This window comes from Carassius auratus, chromosome 14 (assembly GCF_003368295.1).
Source record: "Carassius auratus strain Wakin chromosome 14, ASM336829v1, whole genome shotgun sequence".
NCBI lineage: Eukaryota > Metazoa > Chordata > Actinopteri > Cypriniformes > Cyprinidae > Carassius > Carassius auratus.
Window position 1 is genome coordinate 16,382,836 of NC_039256.1, and position 22,387 is coordinate 16,405,222.

At 35.4% G+C, this 22,387-nt stretch overlaps 2 protein-coding genes across 3 annotated transcripts in view; one reads left to right on the forward strand and one right to left on the reverse strand.

Annotated features, from left to right (window-relative positions):
* Positions 1-22,387, forward strand: part of LOC113113816 (dedicator of cytokinesis protein 2-like) — a 121,548-nt gene that overhangs the window by 38,284 nt on the left and 60,877 nt on the right. Inside the window, exons 25-26 of the mRNA XM_026280305.1 lie at positions 3,885-4,027; positions 11,002-11,097. Coding sequence (XP_026136090.1) covers positions 3,885-4,027; positions 11,002-11,097 — 239 coding nt within the window. The remainder of the gene's footprint in view (positions 1-3,884; positions 4,028-11,001; positions 11,098-22,387) is intronic.
* LOC113113817 (protein FAM196B-like) overlaps positions 13,987-22,387 on the reverse strand; it is a 48,780-nt gene continuing 40,379 nt past the window's right edge. The window contains exons 3-4 of one of the 2 annotated variants that reach the window (XM_026280306.1): positions 21,448-21,522; positions 13,987-14,934 (exon numbers count right to left, since the gene is read on the reverse strand). In XM_026280306.1, coding sequence (XP_026136091.1) covers positions 14,766-14,934; positions 21,448-21,522 — 244 coding nt within the window. In that variant the 3' untranslated portion in view covers positions 13,987-14,765. Of the gene's footprint in view, positions 14,935-16,991; positions 21,133-21,447; positions 21,523-22,387 lie in introns of those variants that run through there. The other variant, XM_026280307.1, reaches the window with a different exon arrangement.

The following is a 22,387-nucleotide window of genomic DNA, read 5'->3' on the forward strand; positions in this document are numbered from 1 at the left end:
AATGATGCACTTTGAAGTTTGTGATTGTCCGATGCAGCTGTCATCAGTATGCTAACATCTGAGGATCCAATTTACAGCTGCAATCTCGTTCTGCCCTGTGGTAGAGAATTACAGGTGAATTTGATGCTCAACAGATTTCATCAAGGAGAAATATATATATATATTAACAGCGTAGCGAAACGTGGCGTGTATTATTGTGCATGAACATGTTAAATCTTGGTAATAGAAATGGGATTGAATTAGGCCTTCGAGTGCTGCATGAAGAACCCGAGTTAAAGCTTATTCTGATTTCAATCTTTAGTGTCGATTAAGGAGCTTTTGGTTTTCACATGCTTTTGTCTGTGGCACGGTTTGGTGGGTCTGTATGGTTTAAGCCAGCTGGGTAATTGAAATGGTGTCTTATTACCATGTGAAATAGTTTATTGTGAACTCTCAGGATAGAATGACAGATGAAAATGTTTTTTTGCAAAGAGAAAAGGGCTGATTTATGATTCTTATGGGAGCAGTTGTCAAGATCTTTTCCTCCTGAGAGAAAGACTGACACATCGGTGAGATTACATTCATTTTTGAATACTCATCCAGCTCTGTGAGTTAGTTTTCACTTCAGTCCTACAGTTGAGGAAGAAAGGTACAAAGATGATCAGTCTAAGTGATCAGGGATTTGATCACATCTGATTGCTAAAAACTAAGCAGAATCACATGTGACAACAATGCATTTTGAGTGAATGGTGATCTGTCCTGACAGTAGCTAAGGACCACATACTCATATTATCTATTCAACTAAGACTCACTGATTCAAATTATCCGGCCAGAGCAAGTCTCCAATTAACAACTCACCGATTCAAATGATTCAGTCAGACAGAGTTTCCAGTTAACAACTCACTGATTCCAATGATTCTGTCAAAGTGAGTCTTCAGTCAACAACTCACTGATTCAAATGATTCGGTCAAAGTGAGTCCCCAGACAACAACTCACTGATTCAAATGATTCGGTCAAAGTGAGTCTTCAGTCAACAACTCACCGATTCAAATGATTCGGTCAAAGTGAGTCTTCAGTCAACAACTCACTGATTCCAATGATTCGGTCAAAGTGAGTCTTCTGTCAACAACTCACTGATTCAAATGATTCAGTCAAAGTGAGTCTTCAGTCAACAACTCATTGATTCAAATGATTCGGTCAAAGTGAGTCTCCAGACAACAACTCACTGATTCAAATTATTCAGTGAAAGTGAGTCTCCAGTCAACAACTCACTGATTCAAATGATTCGGTCAGACAGAGTTTCCAGTTAACAACTCACTGATTCAAATGATTCATTCAAAATGAGTCTCCAGTTAGCTACTCAGTGGATTCACAATTCTGACTCAAAAGGCACCAGAAATGGGAGATTCTTGTCGGTCAAAAAGTAAGTAACTAATGGTGAATTTTAGTCTTTATTATTGTAAATGAAAATCATAGATCAGGACTGTCAGTTGTTTGTGAACTAGATCTGCTTTGAAGTGTTTAAACCCACTATATGAAATGCTTAAATGCGGATATATTAATATCATTGAATCACCTCTCAGTGGGGTAGGTTTTAGGTAAAAACTAAACATTAAAATATTAAAACATTAAAGTAATGCAAATTGCTGCCCTTGCATCTAACCCCGCTGAAGCAGTGAGTTTCAAACTGGTATGTTTGCATACTCATTAAAGTAAAAATAGTAAAATAAACGTTAATCGCTCAGTACTTTTTACAGCTAATACATTAGATAAATATTCACATACTTTTGTTTTTTTACTTGAGTAAAATTGAAATGGAGCATTCAATACTGTTACTGGAGTAATGTTTTATGGTATCTGTACTTTTACTCAAGTGCTTGTTTTGTGCATTTCGTCTACCACTGCTGGCAGAACATGGTAGTACCATGAAAACTGTGATATGTCTCAATAGATCACCCAAGACATATCATTCAAAATATCTTAATATCATATAAACAAGTCTTTCCAGTCCTCACAGGAAACAGATTAGATGTTAAAGTGATCTGTTTAAGACAAACAATAGACTATTCTAAGAAGAGTAACTGATGTGCCGTGTTTTTCATTATTCATTTCCAGTCAAAATACATTATTTGTAGAAGTCATCCAAGTGATAGATGAAGCACTTTTGGCCATCGCTAGCGTGGCTCTCGGCCAGGATCAGTCCACAGTAATATAGAGTCTGTCGAGTAAGTGTTTTTTCCTCTTAGGTAAAAGCATTTCTGCTCAGCCGAAAAACGCTGCAAGCGTGAACTCTGGATGTGTAGGTCACTCTAAATGTTATGGTATGCGTATGTACACACGATGCTGTGTGTGTTTGTCATGTTTTAATGCTTAATTTGGATTATGACAATGATAAACACACATATTCATCGAGCGCCGCTTCGGTCCAGGAGGTGAAAGGGTCAGTTTGGCCTTGAGAAAATGCTCGACAGCACATTTTCCTGTTGTTCTTTGCCGGTGTATTGCTGATGAAATTGGACACTCTATAAAAAGCGACACTAGCAAAGCCTTCATGAGTTCAGATCACTCAATATTCACTCTTTCTCCCTGAGAGCCGCATTTATCTCTCCTCTGAGGAGTCTCGCTCTCATCATTCTTTATCTCAGAGGGACATTAAGTGTGACAAATCCAATTACCCTTCGCCTCGGTAATTAGCATTAGTGCCGACGTTTATGATTGTCGTTTATTTACCAGACTGAAGGTGCAACAATAGTGTAAGCGTACGTTAAACTGGCAATCCACTGTGATGAGCAGCTCTAAATGTTTCTCTGTGAACCCTGGTGATGTACAGTGCTCGAAACCCATCATATTTATGGTATCTGCCTTTTCTTGATGCATTGCGCTCTTGTGAGAGAGAAACTCACCTGCTGAGAGAGAGAATGAGACAGAAACTGCGTTGAGAGGAATGCTTGTGTGGGAAGAACAGGTCAATGGCAAACGCTGATGCATTTGTACATGAAGTGCTGCATTCTGGATAGACTTCGGCTCTTTGACCTGCATACAATCTCATACTCAAATTTTACATATGGGTCATTCCTGGGATTCTGTAACTCAAAACATCATTTGAAAAACTTTTTTTTTTTCAACTACATTTAATTATTTTTTCAGATTTAGACACCTTTTTTTCAACCCCATATCGGGCAAAATTGGATTGGTTTAAAAATGATTTTAAATAGAACTTTTCTTTTAAAACAAACATCTACCCACTCGTTTCCCTCAAAAATATGAATAAAAATTATATGTATATATTTCATTATCATATAATTATTATTATTATTTTTATTATTATAACAAAAGAACCATAGTATTAAAACATTTAAAAGAAAAATTTTATATATATATTACATCAAATAACCAATGTACACACACATAATGTTAAAATGAGAAAAATTCATTGTCATTGTCTCTTGAAAGATGCATTTGTGCTCTGCTTTTGTTCATCTTTCTCGCTGACTTTGACTTTCTCAGCACAATCAGATTGATCATTGCTGATAATCAGCTGGTAACAAGCCAGAGTTTAAATGAGCTATTAATGTGCTGATTTTAAGAGGTAGAAGAAAAGATTCTTGAGTGAGAGTCACTGCATTCAACACACCTCATGACACTCCAGACATACATACACCTGCTCTTATATTTGCAACTAAAATAAGCTATTTTAATTTATGATCATTTACATTTACACATTTGATATGTTAATTGCTTTTCGTAATTGTAAGTCTTTGCCTGTGCCAAAAAGCTGCGGTCTCCACAATGTCTTGATGTCCGTCCTCAGAATTTTTGTGTAACATTTATTTTATATTATGAGTTTAATTTATTTACTTATTTATTTTAATATCATTTACTTTACGCAATGTTTTCATCTCCAGACTGCCGTGACATCCTGTTACCCATGATGCTCCGGGAGCTGAGCGGGGCGTTGGCCGTGGTGGGGGAGGGGCTTCAGGATGAGAAACGCAACAGCGTCGAACTTCTGAATAACATCCTGGAGGTGCTGAGCCGAAACGACGTGGTAAGAGCCAATCAGAGAGCAGCACACTAATACACCAGCCAATCACTGCACAGTCAGTGGATTTCTGGAGACATTTAATTCAATAGTGAAAAACCGTTGATTAAAAATAGTGAGGTCCGAATTAAACATGGATACACTAAAATTGCTATAAAATATAAAGAAATTACTGATTAAAGTATTGTTTCGTCATGAGTTTAATAGTTTGACATCAACTATTCATTTTTTACTTTTTAATTGGGAATTTAGAAGTTCTTGATATTTTGAGGATTCAGAAACTTCCACTTTTTTGAGGATTATAATTATGATTTGAAAAATGCATCTAATCAAGCACACACACTCACCTAGATGTAAAATCTGAGTGGGTTTTTAATTACTAAAATGGCGGCGGATTACACTCGGTTCTTTGATGTCTGATGCTCTAATCTCACTTTGCAAAGGCTGATGCGCTTAGACACTGAACTTCCTGAACTTCCTCTTCCAAAGAAAGCGGTAAAATGGAGACAGAGGGAGATAATGAAGGAGGTCAGGACACTGCCGTGTGTTTATCAGCGCTGCTTGTTTAACCCAAATTGTTGCTCTCACACAAAAACAGTTTTTGGTGTTTGTGTGTGTTTAAATCCTTCCTCTTAAAGACTGCTTCTGAGTTCAAAACAAGTGTTGATCTATTCAAAGATCTGTGGCATAATGTTCATTACTACAGAAAATAATTGCATACTTTTAAAGAAATATGTATACTAATATGCTTCCAGAAGAAACCTGTGGGTTTATACGTTTTATATAGTTTATATTATTGAAATTGTATTTTTAAGAACATTAGTAAAATGTTCCAATGCTAAAAATTTTTAAATATGTGTGTGTGTTTTAATATATTTTATAAATTATGTTATATAAATATATAAAATATTATATAATTAAAATTGTAATAATATATACATTTTATATAATGTAAAATCTATATAAATAAATGTTTAGAATTTTTAAATTAAGAATTATTCTTAAAATGTAATATTTAAATTTTATACAATTATATATCATTTAAACATTAATACATATTGACAAATAATGGTATTGTATATGTGTATATATATTAGTGCTGTCCAACAATTAATCGTGATTAATCACACCCATAATAAAAGTTTTTGTTAACATTATGTGTGTGCACAATGTATTTTTACTATGTATATACACACCCATGCATGTATATATTTAACAAAATTTTGTTTATATATTAAATATATTAATATATAATATAAATTATATGAATATAAATGTATACATGTAAATAAATGCAAATCTTTTTAAAATATATACAGTATATGTACAAAATAAATATACACAGCACACACAGATATGTTTATTTTAGATTAGTGACAGTGATTAGTAATTAGTGATAGCACTTATATATACATAATACAACAGTTTATATATATATATATATATATATATATATATATATATATATATATTTTTTTTTTTTTTTTTTTTTTTAGTCTTAGAATGTAAAAAGCTAATATGGGTCTGCTTGTATAGATGGGCTTTTAGTTATTCATCAGTTTGATTTTTCTCTGTGTATGTTGTCTTTTATTTTCAGCTGTAATCAATCAGTCATGCAACAAATGCTAATGAAATGTCAGCGGTGTTCAATCTTGACACTTTTCAGGAAGTCAGCTAATGAATGTCGTAAATATCGTTGACTCTGAATATTAGAAGCGTGGAGTTTTAACATCACACTTAATCTTTATCTTGAATAGAAGCCAAAGCTGTACATGTCCTTCAAGAGCTGTTTGTGTGTTAGGGGAGAGGCGAGGTGAGCGGGTCAGACCCGTCTGATTGTATGATGATGAGCGACTGATGAGAGTGATCGAGTGCAGAAGAGAGAGCAGAATGAAGATGTGACAGGGTCGTGACCTCTCGCCTGCTCCTTTAACAGGATTCAGAGAGCGTTTCACAGTTCAAACAAACAGTGATGGAGAGAGAAGTGTGAGGAAGAAGCTCACTCCCCTTCTCTCTCGCAGGGCATGTTTCATGCTGCGGTTTGAATTAAACTCTCGGAGAGCCTTCAAAACATTATTCACCTCAAACGATTCTTCTAAAAATATAGATGAGAGAACATCTGTGAGAGCGAGCATTTGTAGAGTTGCACACAATCATTATGGGATGGGAAATACGCTGTCTAGGTAGGGTCTGAGAGTATCGTTTTGACATTTTGAGCCACGTTAGAGCAATTGTAAAATGCGGATAAACACACCTTTTTGAAGATAAGAGCAACCATAAAAATCCTGCTAATATCCTGTATAATGAACTAAATCTAATGAACTAATATACATGCTGGACTATACATTACATTTTAAGTCCATGATCACAAGACATTAGAATTTTGGGGTCAGTGAGATCTTGTGATATTCTTGAAAGCAATCTCTTGAACATGATAAATTTCTTTGTCACTTTTGATCAATTTATTTTATCCTTGCTAAATGAAATTAGTATTTTCTTTAAAACACAAACTTAATGGTACTATATATGAATATGTTAGGGCTGTCAGGTTAATGTGTTAACTTAATAAGTTATGAAAAATAACGTGAATAAAATATTTTAACGCAGTTAACGCACTGGCCCCGCCCACAAACCTCTACGTCAATTTACGTTTCATATAATTGACTGTTGACAAATATGATGCAGTGGAACAACTTCATAAGTCCTGAAAGAAAACCCAATTAAACAAATGAGATGAAAATATCGGGGAAATGTTCTAATATTGCATGATAATGATAATATTCAATATCTGTGAATAAGTATGTGAATTAGCTTGTGAATTAGGGATTAGCTGTTAATTTGAAGGTGAAATTAGTCACCATCTGTTCAGAGGTGTTTTCATTCTGTGGAATAACTGTTTTATTTAAAGAACGGGGATCTATCAAAGTCCGTTCACGTTTGAGGAAGTGAATCATGGCACGAACAAATGAGATCTCCGAGGACATCAGAAAAAGAGTTGTTGCTGACTATCAGGCTGGAAAAGGTTACAAAACCATCTCTAAAGAGTTTGGACTCCTCAAATCCACAGTCAGACAGTGTGTGTACAAATGGAGGAAATTCAGGACCACTGTTACCCTCCCCAGGTGCACTCCACCAACAAAGATCCCTCTAAAAGCAAGACGTGTATTTGTCCGCGAGGTTGCAATGACCATGGCGTTACCTCTAAGCAACGAAAGGCCTTTCTCACATTGACTGATGTTAATGTTCACGAGTCCACCATTAGGAGAACACTAGAGCACGAATCAAGGAGAAAGCCACTGCTCCCCAAAAAGAAAATCGCTTTCCGTCTGCACCTTGCTAAAAATTATGTGGGCGAGTTTTGTGAATAGATGAGACCAAAAATAGAACTTAAAAAAAAAAAAAAAAAGAGAAGCATTATGTTTGGAGAAACGAACACACCTCATTCCAGCATAAAAAACGTATCCCATTGTGAAACATTCATGGTTTGGCCCGGTTTTGCTGAATCTGGGCCAGGACAGCTTGCCATCATTGATGGAACAATGAACTCTGAATGCAACAAATTCTAAAAGAAAACATCAAGACATTTGTTCGAGAACTGAATCTCATGAGAAAGCAGGTCATGGAGCAAGATATTTTTCCCAAGCATACAAGTATTTATTTATTTATTTTTTTTACCAAAGAATGGTTTAAGAAGAACAGTTAATGTTTTGGAATGGCCAAGTCAAAGTCCAGACCTCAATCCAACTGAAATGTTGTGGAATGACCAGAAACAAGCAGCTCATATGAGGAAACCCACCAACATCACAGAGTTGAAGTGGTTCTGTATAGGGCTGTGTATTGTCAAGAATCTGGCGATACGATATGTATCACAATACAGGTTGCGATACATTGGGATACTGTCAGAAAGGCAATATATTGGGAGATTTCTTATTTTAGGAATAGGACATATTTTAAGGAAAGCTGTCATTAAGAACAAAATTGTATTCAAGTTTATTTGTATAGCGCTCTGACGCACCTGTCAGCTGGTGGAGGCGGAACTTATAGCGATTGCCTTTTTATTTGTTTCTTTTATTTTTCAACAGTTTTTTATATGTGAGAGTGTGTTTTATGTTGAATGTCAATGTATCTGCATGATTACCATATGTTTGAGTGCAAATCAGCCCAAATCAGCTCGCTATTACTGTATGATCACGGCTATCAAAATCATGAATGCCATGAATCTTTTTTTTTAAACATAGATATTCCGTTTTTGAGAATCTATACAGTATCGGCAAACAAAATATTGCGATACTCACGTGTATCGATATTTTCTTACACCCCTAGTTCTGAAAAACTCCTACAAGATATTGTGCAAGACTGATCAGCAAATATCAAATATTTTTGTCTCATTTGTTCGATTGTGTTGTCTTTGCCTACTTTCAGGACTTGCTTGAAAATCTGTTGATGTTTTGGGTTAAATTTATGCAGAAATATAGAAAATCCTAAAGGTTCCACAAACTTTGAAGGAACACTGTAACTTCTACTTTAATGTAACATTTTACTTTTGAGTCTGTTTGCTATTTTAAATGATTCCTTTGTTGATTTTCATTAATGTAATGACTGTTTAATTAAATCAGCATAACCTATAGGCAACACACCAAATACTAACTTGATGATTAATTTGGTAGCACTTTATTTTACAGTCCCGTTCCTCGTGTACATACTATGTACTTATTATAGTAATTACAATAACTATGTAATAACTAGGTACTAACCCTGAACCTACCCCTAAACCTAACCCTACCCCATGTAGTTACCTTGTATTACTAGAACTTGCTTAGATAAATACACTGTAAGTACACTATAAGTACATGTAAATACACATACTGTAAAATAAAGTACAACCATTAATTCTTCAGAATTATACTTACACATTATTTTCATTATTATTTGGGGCAAAATAATGATTTAATGCATAAACTTTAAAATAGTATTTGTTTATTACTTGCTTTTGCATTAAATCATGGCAACATTTGGCCCAGAAAGAAAGAGTAATGCAAACTGTACTGTATGACAGGCCACAGGTGCCACAGATATCACATATATATCTCTCTCTCACGCACACACACACACACACACACACACACACAGGCTTCACAGGGATTATAGGTGTACCTGATTAAGCCATCATCCACTGACCACTGAGAAAGAATGAGACGGATGACGATAAAGGAGAAGAGACAGAAACCCATAGAGAGAGAGAGAGAGAGAGAGAGAGAGAGAGAGTGGCAGCAGCTGAAATAAAGAGCTGTTGACGTTGAGAAACACAATATGAAATGAAAAACTCCATGTAGAGATATACAGATGTTTCTCTCTCACTCAATCCCTCTCTTTATCCTCCTCTGCGTCATGAAATTAGTGAGGGGGTGGTGAACACACACACACACACGGGTCATTTTCCTGAAGGGTGATTCTCACACACAGACAGAAGATGTTGTGATGAAGAGTTTTCATCATCCATGCTTCCACTTCAATGTCAGTTGTTCAGAAACGTAACTTCGCTTGTGAGGAGGAAGGAGAAGAGAGTCTAATACCACCAGTCATCCAGTGCACTTTTAGAATTATTTCTATACTATTATAGTATTTATTCATATTTGTATTAACTTTTAGTTTTACATTTTCAGTTTACATTTTAATTTAAGTTTTAGTTATTTTCTTATATGCTTATGTGATTTTTTACACACACACACACACACACACACACACACACACACACACACACACACACACAAATATATATAATAAAAATATTTTACATGTTTTATAAATCTATTTTTTCCTATTTATTATATATTTACTTTTATTTAATTTTAAAAAAATAACTAAATGTATTCTAGTTAGTTATTTTGTTACATGTTTATATGATATTTTTTTCAATTATTTTGTAAATACTTTATTTTCAGATTTACGTTTAGTAATTTTAATACTGTTTTTTCATCTGATGTATATTTTATTTAATCTTAAAATCACTTACTAAAAACAATTAGCATTATTTATATATTTACCGGCTGTGAAGGCATTAGGTGTGCCATTGCATTAACAAATTATTACAAATGAATTCAAGGTTATTAGGAGAGAAAAAAATTCTGTCTTTGGAGTAAAATCCTGCATTATGCGGGATGGAACATGTATTAAGATTTAAGTTGACTTTAAAGGACTCCACATTTTTAGAAATTGGCCATTTTTGGGTCCAGATGGGTTTTCTCAGAATCGATTTAAAAAAAATAAATAAAAGAAATAAAGGCCTTTAGTTGACATAACACACACACACACACACACACACACGCACACACACACTCACACTCACACACACACACACACTGGCCTGTTCAGATCTCTTCAGGGCTAATCGATACATTTAAACAATAAATTAATGTGATAGAGCCAGAGAGACCAGACCTGCAACTAAAACAAAATCACCCATTTAACTCTTCATTCGCACAATTTAAGGAATGGTTAACTAAATAAATAAATAAATAAATTCTCTTAAGCATTAACTCATATCATCATATCACACTGCTTTCTTCTATGCAAATTAAAGAGAATAGTGACCAAGAGCTGTAAAGATCCACAAATGACAAAAGTCAGCATAAAAAATATCATAACGGTGTGACTTAATCAAAATCTTCTTTTATGTTTATTTAAGAAATCAACTCAAATTTAAATAGCTAGTTACTGAGAACCTCAAAAATCTTACCTAACAGCCATGGTTCACTTTCATTTGTATGAAAAATATCTGGTTATGATGATAGAAATTGTGTCTGCTATTCATCTAAGATTAGTTGCTTATAAACAGGGAACGCGGAGGTGAAAACCTAAGAGTCATTCTGTGTGTTTGTCTTTTAATTGGGCCACTTAATGAGAAAATCTTTGACCGTTTGGATGCAGTGGGTTCAGCGTTAGAATATAAATAACAAGTGTTTTGTCTCTTTCTCTTCCAGGGAGACACATTTCAGCACATTCAGGACATTGTGTCGTCTCTGCTGAGGACAATAAACCGCACAGTCATCACGATGGGCCGAGAACACGGTCTCATTGTGAGTTTAAAACCACTAGATCATCTCTTTTCATTCTCCTTTTCTCTCTTTAAAGTCAAATATCGCTATTGTTATGGCTCATACTTGGTTACTAAAGCAAACAAATGCCAGACCAGAAACATTTACTGCATTAAAATACACAGTTTTATTGATGTCATCTTAAATATCTCAATTACAAACAAGTGGAGGGAGGAAGAAGAAGTGCATTGTGGGAAATGTAGTCTTAGACTGTTAGCATATCGGCGTATAAAAATACATTTATTTTAATATTTGTTATTTTATATGTTTATATGTATATACTGTATATTTTTAAGTCTTGACATAAACAGAGGACAGATACGGAGTGGAAGACGTGCGTTTGAACCAGCATGTGTGTTCGTACTCTAGGAAGCAAAAAGTGTTCATCTGTATATATGAGAAGATACGATGTGAATGATAGAGAGAAATTTATCAGTGTAATGAATCTAAACATTAAAGCTACAATGTCTGTGAGAACATCAAACATTTACACTTTAAATTTAGTCTTACGTGTTTGTGAGGAAATTAGTGGTTGCATCCATGTTGCATTAATAGGACTTTCATGTCATGGTGAAATTACCATAATTACCAGTTTCCAAGTTGTAAAACCTGCCCATGTTTTTGTCGACCTTCCAAATTACAAGTCAGGAACTCACCATTTCATGAAAACTCCGGCTAAAACTGGCAGCAGCTTCAATTACAGTCAAACAACAGCTGCTGTGTCTCTAGACATGTATTATCTTTACTATTGTTGCAGGATGCACAATCACTGAGAATATGGAGGTACAGTAAATTAATGTAGTGATTAATAATTTTTTCTTTCAGCATGAGTAAAGCTGGACATGCTGCCATTTTGGTGTTATGCAGCAATTTGCAGTAATTTCGGCATGGAGTGTTGCCATAGAAATGAATCATTTCTGATTCTGAGAAACTGAAGAATTCTGAGTAGAATCTCATTTAGTAATTATGGTCATTATGATGAGACACAGGGTCATTCACATACATCTAAAAATGGCCCAAGGGAACCAAATGTGAAATGGCTTTTGAAAAACAAAGTTTCTTTTAATTTGACAGTGTCTTAAAATTACATGTTTATGATCATATGTACAAACAAAAATGGTGAGATGTAATGCAAGAATGTTTGGTATGAACAGCCACTTTAGTCACTCTTTCAATCTTGTTTTGCTTTTAGAACCACATTGAAACTTGAGAATTTTAGAACTATAAAATGTTAAATTCTGCACTTCATTCTTTAATACATTTAAAGTCAGTTGCAACACCCAGTGAGCTGCCTACTGTCTAAATAGGCAGCATCCTTACTGAAAAAGAGTGTGTGATTGCTTCCAACTGATTGGTTCCAATTAAAGCAATAGTTCACACTAAAAATGAAAATTTGCAGAAAATGCACTCACCTTCAGGATGTCCAAGATGAAGATGAGTTTGTTTCTTCATCAGAACAGATTTGGAGAAACGTAGCCTTATATCACTTGCTCACCAATGGATCCTCTGCAGTGAATGGGTGCCGTCAGAATGAGAGTGCAAACAGCTGATAAAAGCATCACAATAATACACAAGTAATTTACACCACTCCAATCCACCGATTAATGTCTTGTCAAGTGAAAATCTGCATGTTTGTAAGAAATTAATCCATTGTTAAGAAGTTTTTAACTTCAAACTGTTGCTTCCGGCCAAAATAGGAGTGCATAATCCATAATAATGCTTTCTTCAGTAAAAACGTAGTCCCGTCTGAATGAGGAGAGAAATATGCACAGTTCAAGTTCTGTTTACAAGTGGAAATTTTCCAAAGCTATTAACAACTATGTGTGTTGATTTTGACATGAGAGGACAATTGGACAGACTATTTCACTGGAGGAAGCGTTATTAAGGATTCTAGACTCGTATTTTGGACAAAAGCAACTGTTTGAAGTTAAAAACATCTTAATCACTTCTCAAGACATTAAAGGAATACTCCAACCCAAAATGAAAATTTTGTCATTAATCACTTACCTCCATGTTGTTCCCAACCAGTAACAGCTTCGTTCCTCGTGGAACAAAATGATATTTTGGATGAAAACCGGGAGGCTTGTGACTGTCCCATAGACTGCCAAGTAAATACACTGTCAAGGTCCAGAAAAGTATGAAAGACATCTTCAGAATAGTCCACCTGCCATCAGTGGTTCAACCATAATGTTATGAAGTGACTACAGTACTTTTTGTATGCAAAGAAAACAAAAATAACAACTTTATTCAACAGTTCATCTCTTCTGTTTCTCTCTGCATCACTGTTGTGCCATTTTGGAGAATCTGATCTGTACTTACTTAGCTTACGCTCTTCTGTGTCAGCCGAGGTGCACTGATACGCTGTTTTCTTTCAAATCAAAGTGTAAATATACATAGAAACCATAGCCTTGTGGCGCGGCTGACACAGAAGAGCATAAGCTGTCTGCGTACAGCTCCGATTCTCAAAAATGGCGCTACAGTGATACGGAGAGACACAGAGGAAACGAACTGTTGAATAAAGTCGTTATTTTTGTTTTATTAACGTTCCAATAGTATTCTCATCGCTTCATAACGTTACGGTTGAACCACTGATGGCAAATGGACAATTCTGATGATGCTTTTCATACTTTTCTGGACCTTTTCTGGGCATTGTATTTTATTTGTCAGTCAATGGGACAGTCACAAGCCTCCTGGTTTTCATCCAAAATATCATTGTCTTCTGAAGACGAACAAAGCTTTTACCTGTTTGGAACGACATGGGGGTACGTGATTAATGACTAAATTTTCATTTTTGGGTGGAGTATCCCTTCAGTTGATGGACTGCAGTGGTGTGGATTACTTGTGGATTATTTATCAGCTAAGAGTTTGGACTCTCATTCTGACGGCACCCATTCACTGCAGAGGATCCATTAGTGAGCAAGTGGTGTAATGCTACATATCTCAAAATCATTCAGTTCATTTTAAGCAAATTTCAATATTTGGGTGAACTCTTTGTTTAAGCAGTAGGTGTAAGAACTTAGATTTTTCCATTAAGGACAATGCAGTGTGGTTGCATCTTATGAGATGGCCTATATTGAAGAGCTGCCTCCGCATGGGGGGCTCAACTACCGGTTACTTAAAATGCTGTGTAGGTAGGCAGATTGCTAGGTTTGGGCACAGAGCGCTAGACATTCATTAGTCGGGGACGAAAGCCATCCACACACAAAGGTCAGCGAACGTTGACGAGGAGATGAGACAGAGAATCTCCGTCAGGATAAAACTCCGTCCATCAGCGTAAAGAGAGATATCGACTGCATTCTGCCTCTGTCAGACACTATGAAGGGGATTTATTGACTGGTTAGATGCAAGGTCTTGTGGGTATCCTTGGGTTTTAAACGGTCCTCAAGTTTTCAGGATGCCAGATGAGCTTTTGGTTCAGCCGTGGCTTTGAGAAGTTTGTCACAATGTAACAATTATTTCAAAGCATAATCCGTTCAGTAAGAGTACAGCTTTCAACAAATCCTTTATCCTGGACTGTGTTATGAAGCATTTATGTCCTTAAGTTTGGATTTTCAACATCATAACCACAGCGGTGATGCTGGTGCATTTTCCATGAATGCAAACAAACTCAGTTATGAATTTCTGTGGCAATCTAAGCTGGCGGTGGCTCTCTACAGCCACCAGAAACACTTCTTTCGCAGTTTCTTGACGCGGCTTTTGGTCCGAGGGCGCATGTATGCGGGCTTTGGGACGGGGGCGGGAACATCGTACTCCGCTTCATCCAAGGCTTCCAGAATGCTTTGTAATCGTCCCTCCTGAACACGGAAGTCGTGCTCCACACTAGAAATACAGAAATAAACATTAGAAAAAGAAAATGATTTGTAAAAATAAAAAAGAGATGCACATATTACTGAAATTTGCTGAAAAATGCTTTCACTTTCAGACCATTGAAGACGTACATGATTTTGTTTATTAATCTAAACAGATGTAGAGAAATAGCATTGCATCACTTGCTCACCAATGGATCCTCTGCAGTGAATGGGTGCCGTCAGAACGAGAGTCCAAACAGCTGATAAAAACATCAAAATAATCCACAAGTAATCGACACCACTCCAGTTCACCAGATAATGTCTTACAAAGCCAAAAGCTATGTGTTGAAACAAAGAAACAAACTTTAAACAGTTTATTCTGGCTAAAATAGGAGTCCATTACAATAATACCGCTTCCTTTAGTGAAAAAGTTTGTTACCTGTTGTCTCTCACATTAAAATTCACCAACATGTTTGTTTGGAACTGTTTTAGACTGTTTTTGGACTTCATCTGTGCATATTTCCCTCCTGATTCAGGAGAGATGACTTTTTCACTGAAGGAAGCAATATTAAGGATAAAAGATTCATAAAATATTGTAATGATGTGTTTGTTTCTTACAAACACAATTTTTCAAGTTACAAGACGTGAGCGTACTGGAATGGTGTCAATTATTGTGTATTATTGTGATGTTTTTATCAGCTGTTTGGACTCTCATTCTGACGGCACCCATTCACTGGAGAGGGTCCATTGATGAGCAAGTGATGTACTCCTACAAATTCTCCAAATCTGTTCCGACGAAGAAACAGACTCATCTTCATCTTGAATGACCTGAGTACATTTATTTTTTGATAAGAAAAATGAAAAAGCACACTGACACTGAGTAAAAAAAACAAGCAGAAGTTAAATGCATTGTGAATGTCATTTCTTGTTTTGAAGGTCATAATGTAAAAGTATAAATGTAGTAAAATATAGGATATTTGCATTAAAACATAGGGAAACAAGATAGAAATTTTGATAATATTGATGTTGTGTTATTAAGGAATAATTTCTATAATTTGCAGTAATTACAACTAAAGTTTTGATATATATCTTGTTTTTGAGAATAAAGTATGTGCCTAATAAAGGAGAGAAAGAAAAACAAAAACACCCTTTTCATCATCTGCAGTGGCAGATCATACATTAGGACATAGAAATGAACATTAAGACAATATGACGTGTCAAAATAACAAACAAAACTAAAGACAAACCGACACATAAACGGAGAAACATTCTTCAAGCTTTCACTTTGTTTCTCTCTCTCTCTATTTCCTTCTGATAAATTCGTCATTTATCTCACTTTCTAACAAGTTTCACAGCACAGCAGTCGGGTTCTGGAAGTAAAAGTCTCATTCATTTTTTTTTTCAATTGAAAGATAGATTTTTAATGATAATATATAAACCTTTCAAGAGACACCGACTGTGAGCTCTGGAGTTAAATCATTGCAGCTGCTCCTGCTCTGGGACTTAAAAAAACATAATGTCAAAGAGAGATCCACCATATAATGAAGAAGTCTCTTCTGCTCACAAAGCTGTATTTATTTGATTAAAAAAACAGTAAAACAATAAAATTGCTAAATATTATTACAATTTTAAATAAATATTTTCTATGTTAATATTTTTATAAAATTAAATTCATTCCATTGATCAAAGCTGAATATTCTGCCTCATTACTTCAGTTTGCCTTCTATAATATGCTGATTCACTTAAGGATTTTTATTATTATTATGAATGTTGAAAACAGTTGTGATGCTTTTTTTCTGCAAACCATGATGCATGGTATATTTTTTTATTTATATTTTTCATTATTTTGATCAATACAAAGTTCAAAAGAACTTCATTTAATTGAAATAGAAATCTTTTATAACATCATAGATGTCTTTTACTTTTGATGATGCATCCTTGCCAACAAAAACTATTTATTTCTTGCTAACACAAACTTTTAAAATCATCATTCAGTTATTTTTGAGTTTCAGTACACAGTTTTTGTCATCTTTGCATTTTTTTAAATATAGGATTTTTTTTTTTTTTTTTTTTTTTTTTAATGACATTTTGTATCATGTTGCTTTATATCAGAGCTGTTTTGTTTGGCTCATGGATTAAAACTCGTTACAATTACTTTTTTTAAAATCCCAGTGCATAAATGAATGAGACAAATACTTCTGGAGCCAAGGCCACTGACGTGAACTATTATCACAGCGGTGAAACATACAGAGATTCTGACCATTTCATCGGACTGCAATCTAACAGCATGAGAATGTGTGTGTGAGGGTTATGCCCTCTATTTACAGTGTAGCCACAGTCCTGCCTGCAATTTCCCAGCAACTAAGTGAGTTTGAGAGACAGAGGCTACGATGAGCAAAAGATGGAGGTAAAAGGATGAGAGACTAATACAGACTGACAGAGAAATACTGAAGGTTAACAAACCCCATAATGACAGACGGAGATAAACAAAGACTATTCAACCACAGCTTGTTATAGGACACTGTATGGAAAATACACCCCTTCCACAGGGATGGTGCTACTGCGTTTCTTTTCTAAATCATCTGATTATTGCTATTGGCCATTTGTCAATCTTTTGGCTTTATATCTTGCAATTCTGAACTCTTTTAGAATTGCAAAACTAGGCCAAATTGTGAGATAAAAAATCAGCATGGCAAAAACAAGCTTCTGTTGTTCAACCCTCTTGAGTTGCATTTACACATTTGATGCTCAGTTGATATGAAACAGGATGCTTAGCATCACAATAGCAGCAAAGCATCTGTGATGCAGCATTTTCGCAGGCAGAACTAAAGCCTTAATCTCAGACTCTCCTTTAGTTGCTGTGCAGGCACTGCTGTTTTCTCCAGGAAATGCAAATCTAGTTATTTCTGTATTGCATTTGATACTCGACAGCTTTCGCCGGCTCTAAATCTGTTTTTCAGTGTTGCTGTCATTTCAGAGGGCGTCGTTTGTCACTAGAAATTGCTAGGTGATGTCTCTGATTTGCATATCCAGATGACACATTTACATGTATATGATCAGTGCACCAGGAAAACCATCTTCACAGAGTGTTTTTTTTTTTTTTTTTTTAGCAGTGCAATTGATTATGCTGTTTTTGTCATCAGTAGTGCTTGCTTGGCTATTATTATTGATTGAACTCTGTGTTTGTGAGACCTTTAACTCTAAGTATTAGTCTAACTTGTCACATACTGTAACGTGTGTGCTAAAGACATAAATGATTCATTGAGAGGATCATTTGTTTGCTTGCTGAGCAGCCACCTGAGCTTTGCATGGGCAAAGAATATGTTGAAGAAGAGTGTGCATTTCTGTTTTTTAAAGAGCATTATAAACAAGCCCATCTCAAATTTTCTTCGTCCCTTGAGGACGAGGCATCAAGTCATGGAGAAGGAGAGAGATAAAGAAGTATGGAAGCAGAATTTGTGATGAACGGATCTTTTGAGGAAAGAGAGTTCAGTCCGTCAGAAGACTCAAAGCTTGAGTCTGCTCTTACAGATGGAGAGAAGTCTTAATCATCAATATTATCTTCCCTAACTCACGAGTCAAAGGAAATCTTGTGCTATAAATCACACTCTGTCTGAGAACGCAATCCTAAAGGAAAGTGTGTTTTTTTTTCTTTTTGCACAGATTTAGTTTTTTTTGCTCTGGAGTCTTAAAGACGGCTTGAAATCCAGAGTCAAAATTTGTAAAAGATACAGAATTGTACAATTTAAATGAAGTGTTATACTCTTCTGGGAAAATGGGGTTGAAATACTGATGACTCATGAAAGAAGGCTACAAAGTACAGTTTTTAGTGTGGTGTATAAGTTAAAGAAACTTTAATTGTTTGACTTTAGTGCTAATTTGAATGTGAAAGCATAATCCTGACTAACAGTTTTGGATATTGACTTGTCTTTACTGAAACAGACAGGAGATCTACTTTGTCTCAAATACATTGTTTGTGTGATTTGAGTATGAGGTTTTGTGTCTGTGGTGGCCCTGTAGTGCACAACACAACAAAATGTACAAAATCTGATTCAACAACACAGTAGAACAAGCAGGAATGCTTCTTTCTCGACCAATATAGAGGGTGCATTAAAGCTTTCATTTCAGGCTTCATTCTAGATGTAATGGTTTAAGAAAAATCAAAATGGTTTAAGAAAAAAAAAAATATGGTACCAGTCTTTTTTTAATGAACCCTTGAGCAGAGTGTTAACAGATGTTGCTTATTGCATTTGAAATGAGCCAAGTCATTAAGGCTATAAAAGTTCAGTTGTGAATAAAAAAAATATTGGAACAGTAAAAACTGTTCTGATTTTTGGATCATTATCTTTATTATAAAGGTTAAAAAGTTAGCTTTAATGCACCTTCTATTAATGAATGAATGCATAACCTAATGAATTAATGCATGAATAAACAAATGCATGAATGAAAGCATAAATAAATTAAAGAATGCATCAACTAATGAATTAATGCATTAACAAATGCATGTACAGAGGAATGCATGCAAGAGCAAATTTATTCATGCATGAACAAATGTATGCGATCAAATTAATGAATGCATGAATGAATATATGAACACTAATTAATCAACACATAAACAAATGCATAAATGAATGCACAATTGCAAGAATGCATACACAAAACATAACTGGATGCTTAAACTAATAAATGAATGCTTGAATGCATGCATGAACAGACACATTAATGCATGACCGAACACATGAATGAATGCATAAGCAAATAAAGGAATGCAGGAACAAATGAATGCACACAAGAATGGATGGATTAATGTATAAGCATATAAACTAATGAATGAAAACATAAACTCTTGAATGAATGAATGCATTAACTCATAAGCAAATTAATTAATATAACTGAATGGATGCTTATTCAAATATATGTATACATAATCAAATGCACAAATGCATGAACAAATAAATGCACGCATGTATGATCGAGCAGATTAAAGAAACTTGTCAAGCCTACTGTGCATTTCATATGAGGAGCACTATTTATATGACACAGAGTTTCTGCTTATTTAGTGTGCTCCGAATCATTCACTTCAGATGCTGCCTTAGAAGGAAGTTGCCTATGTAGACAGCAAAGCAGCTTGAAAGTATTTGGAACAGAACCTTTGTATATGTGTGTGTGTTCCTGGCTTTTCTCAAATGTATTGTCATGAGATTTAACTTCAATAGGAAATCCATCTCTCTTAATTGATTCCCGAGGCTTTACCTTAGTGTGAGTGCTGGAAACATGTATTAGTGTGTGATTAGCTCTTCATAGTACAGGAATAATTATCCTGTTTATCCCAACAGGAAAGAAAGGAAGAGAGATAACAGAGTCGAGGGAATTTCATATAGCACTGACTGAATGTGTGTGTGTTTGTGTGACAGGAGGGATATCGCACAGGTTCACAGTTTTCTCTGCTTTTTGATATGTGTGTTTGTGTGTGTGTGTCCCTCAGGGCTTCATTACAGCTGAAAGGGATCTTGAGCTCAATGTCCCTTGATTATAAGACACAAACAGCTGACTCTAATAAATACATCACACACCTACAAAAGCACACACTCTACTCTATTTAACTGCCTACTTAAAGAATTCTACTTTTTTTCTGAGTTTTCTTAGCAAGAGACACCAATTAAGACTGAAAAAAATCTGTTTCATCTGAGTAGAGTAGATGCTCATATGTTTCTGCTGTAGGATATTGATGCAACACTTAAATCATTCTCATGGTCTCTTGGTGAATTTATGTCTGTTTCTGCCCCCCAGAAGACTCATAATTCAGATGTGGCTCTCCGCACAATTTATAATATTTTAAATGGGTCACGGAAAATGGATTTTCTTGCTCCTTTGAGTAGTGTTTTAACCCTATGAAGCCTACTGTATCAGTTACACAAATAAGGCCAAACAAAATGTTGCTGATAAACCTGTCACACACAATCTACTACATGCCTTCAACAAACTATAGATGATCTATACTATGTACAGTACATATGCATCAGACGGATCTCTCTGCATGAGATTCTTTTCTGCATTTAGCATTTTTAACATGGCTTATAGACTCCTGTGTTCTGCTCTGTTCAGTCACTGTCAACCTGTTTTTTAGCACAGCGTGTCCTGTGTGACACCAGCTAATGCTCTCTGTGCAGCATCGAGCGCTGTTTCTGAAAGTCTGAAGAGTCACCGTGTAAAGTGAGGTTTTGTCAGCCTATAACCAAGATAAAAGCAAAAACATAAAACAAAAAAAAATTAGCATTTTTGCATGTGGTTGTTGCTGGGCTTTGATAACTGTGAAATGCTTGATGTTGATAAAAGTCGTGCAGTTAATATTTTTAGCATTTTGCATCAGTTCTGAGTTTTCATACTGTGTCTGTTGTGAATGTTCACAGCAGAGGTCATTTACATACAGTACAGTAGCAGAATCAGCCTGTTTAATTGTAAGTCTTGGACAGGGAGGAAAACGGTCGAAAAAAGCTAAAATGTGACATGATAGACCTAAGTGGACTGCTGGGGTGATGTTTACCTGTATATAATGCAGGCTGTTTTCTGGCAGGTTGAACAGTTGTTGATGTCCTGACCTGTTCTGTAAGAACAACGCCTGAAAAAACAAGAAAGTATGAAGACCTACACACACACACACACACGCACTCATTTGTTTTTGTGAAAAGTATATCCTATCCCCTACACCAACCTTACACCTAACCCTAACCCTCACAGGAAACTTTGTACATTTTTACTTTCTCAAAAAAACTCATTCTGTATGGTTTATAAGCATTTTGAAAAGTGGGGACATGGGTTATGTCCTCATAAGTCACCCTCTGCTTGTAATACTTGTGTCATACCTACGTCATTATACAGAGTTGTGTCCTGATATGTCACAAAAACACACACACACACACACACACACACACACTTTAATCATGTGTTTCACACACAGAATTAGAGGTCTGTGCTTTTCCGTCCCACTTCCATCCACAAGTTTATTCCTACACGTCTGCATTTTTATTTGTTACTTATTTCCAGGTATTACTGTACAAAGAAGAGTCTTCTTTTCAATAGCCACAAGAGACACTCTTATTGTATGCTGTGTTTAGTTCAACAGTAATTCAACTCAAATTGTGAAACTTGTGTATTAAATAAATACAATGCACACAGACTGAAGTAGTTTAAGTCTTTGGTTCTATTAATTGTGATGATTTTGGCTTACATTTAACAAAAACCCACCAATTCACTATATCAACAAATCAGAATATGGTGACATGCCAATCAGCTAATCAACTCAAAACACCTGCAAAGGTTTCCTCAGCCTTCAATATGGTCTCTCAGTTTGGTTCACTAGGCTACACAATCATGGAGAAGACTGCTGATCTGACCTTTGTCCAGAAAATAATCATCGACACCCTTCACAACGAGGGTAAGCCACAAACATTCATTGCCAAAGAAGCTGACTGTTCACAGAGTGC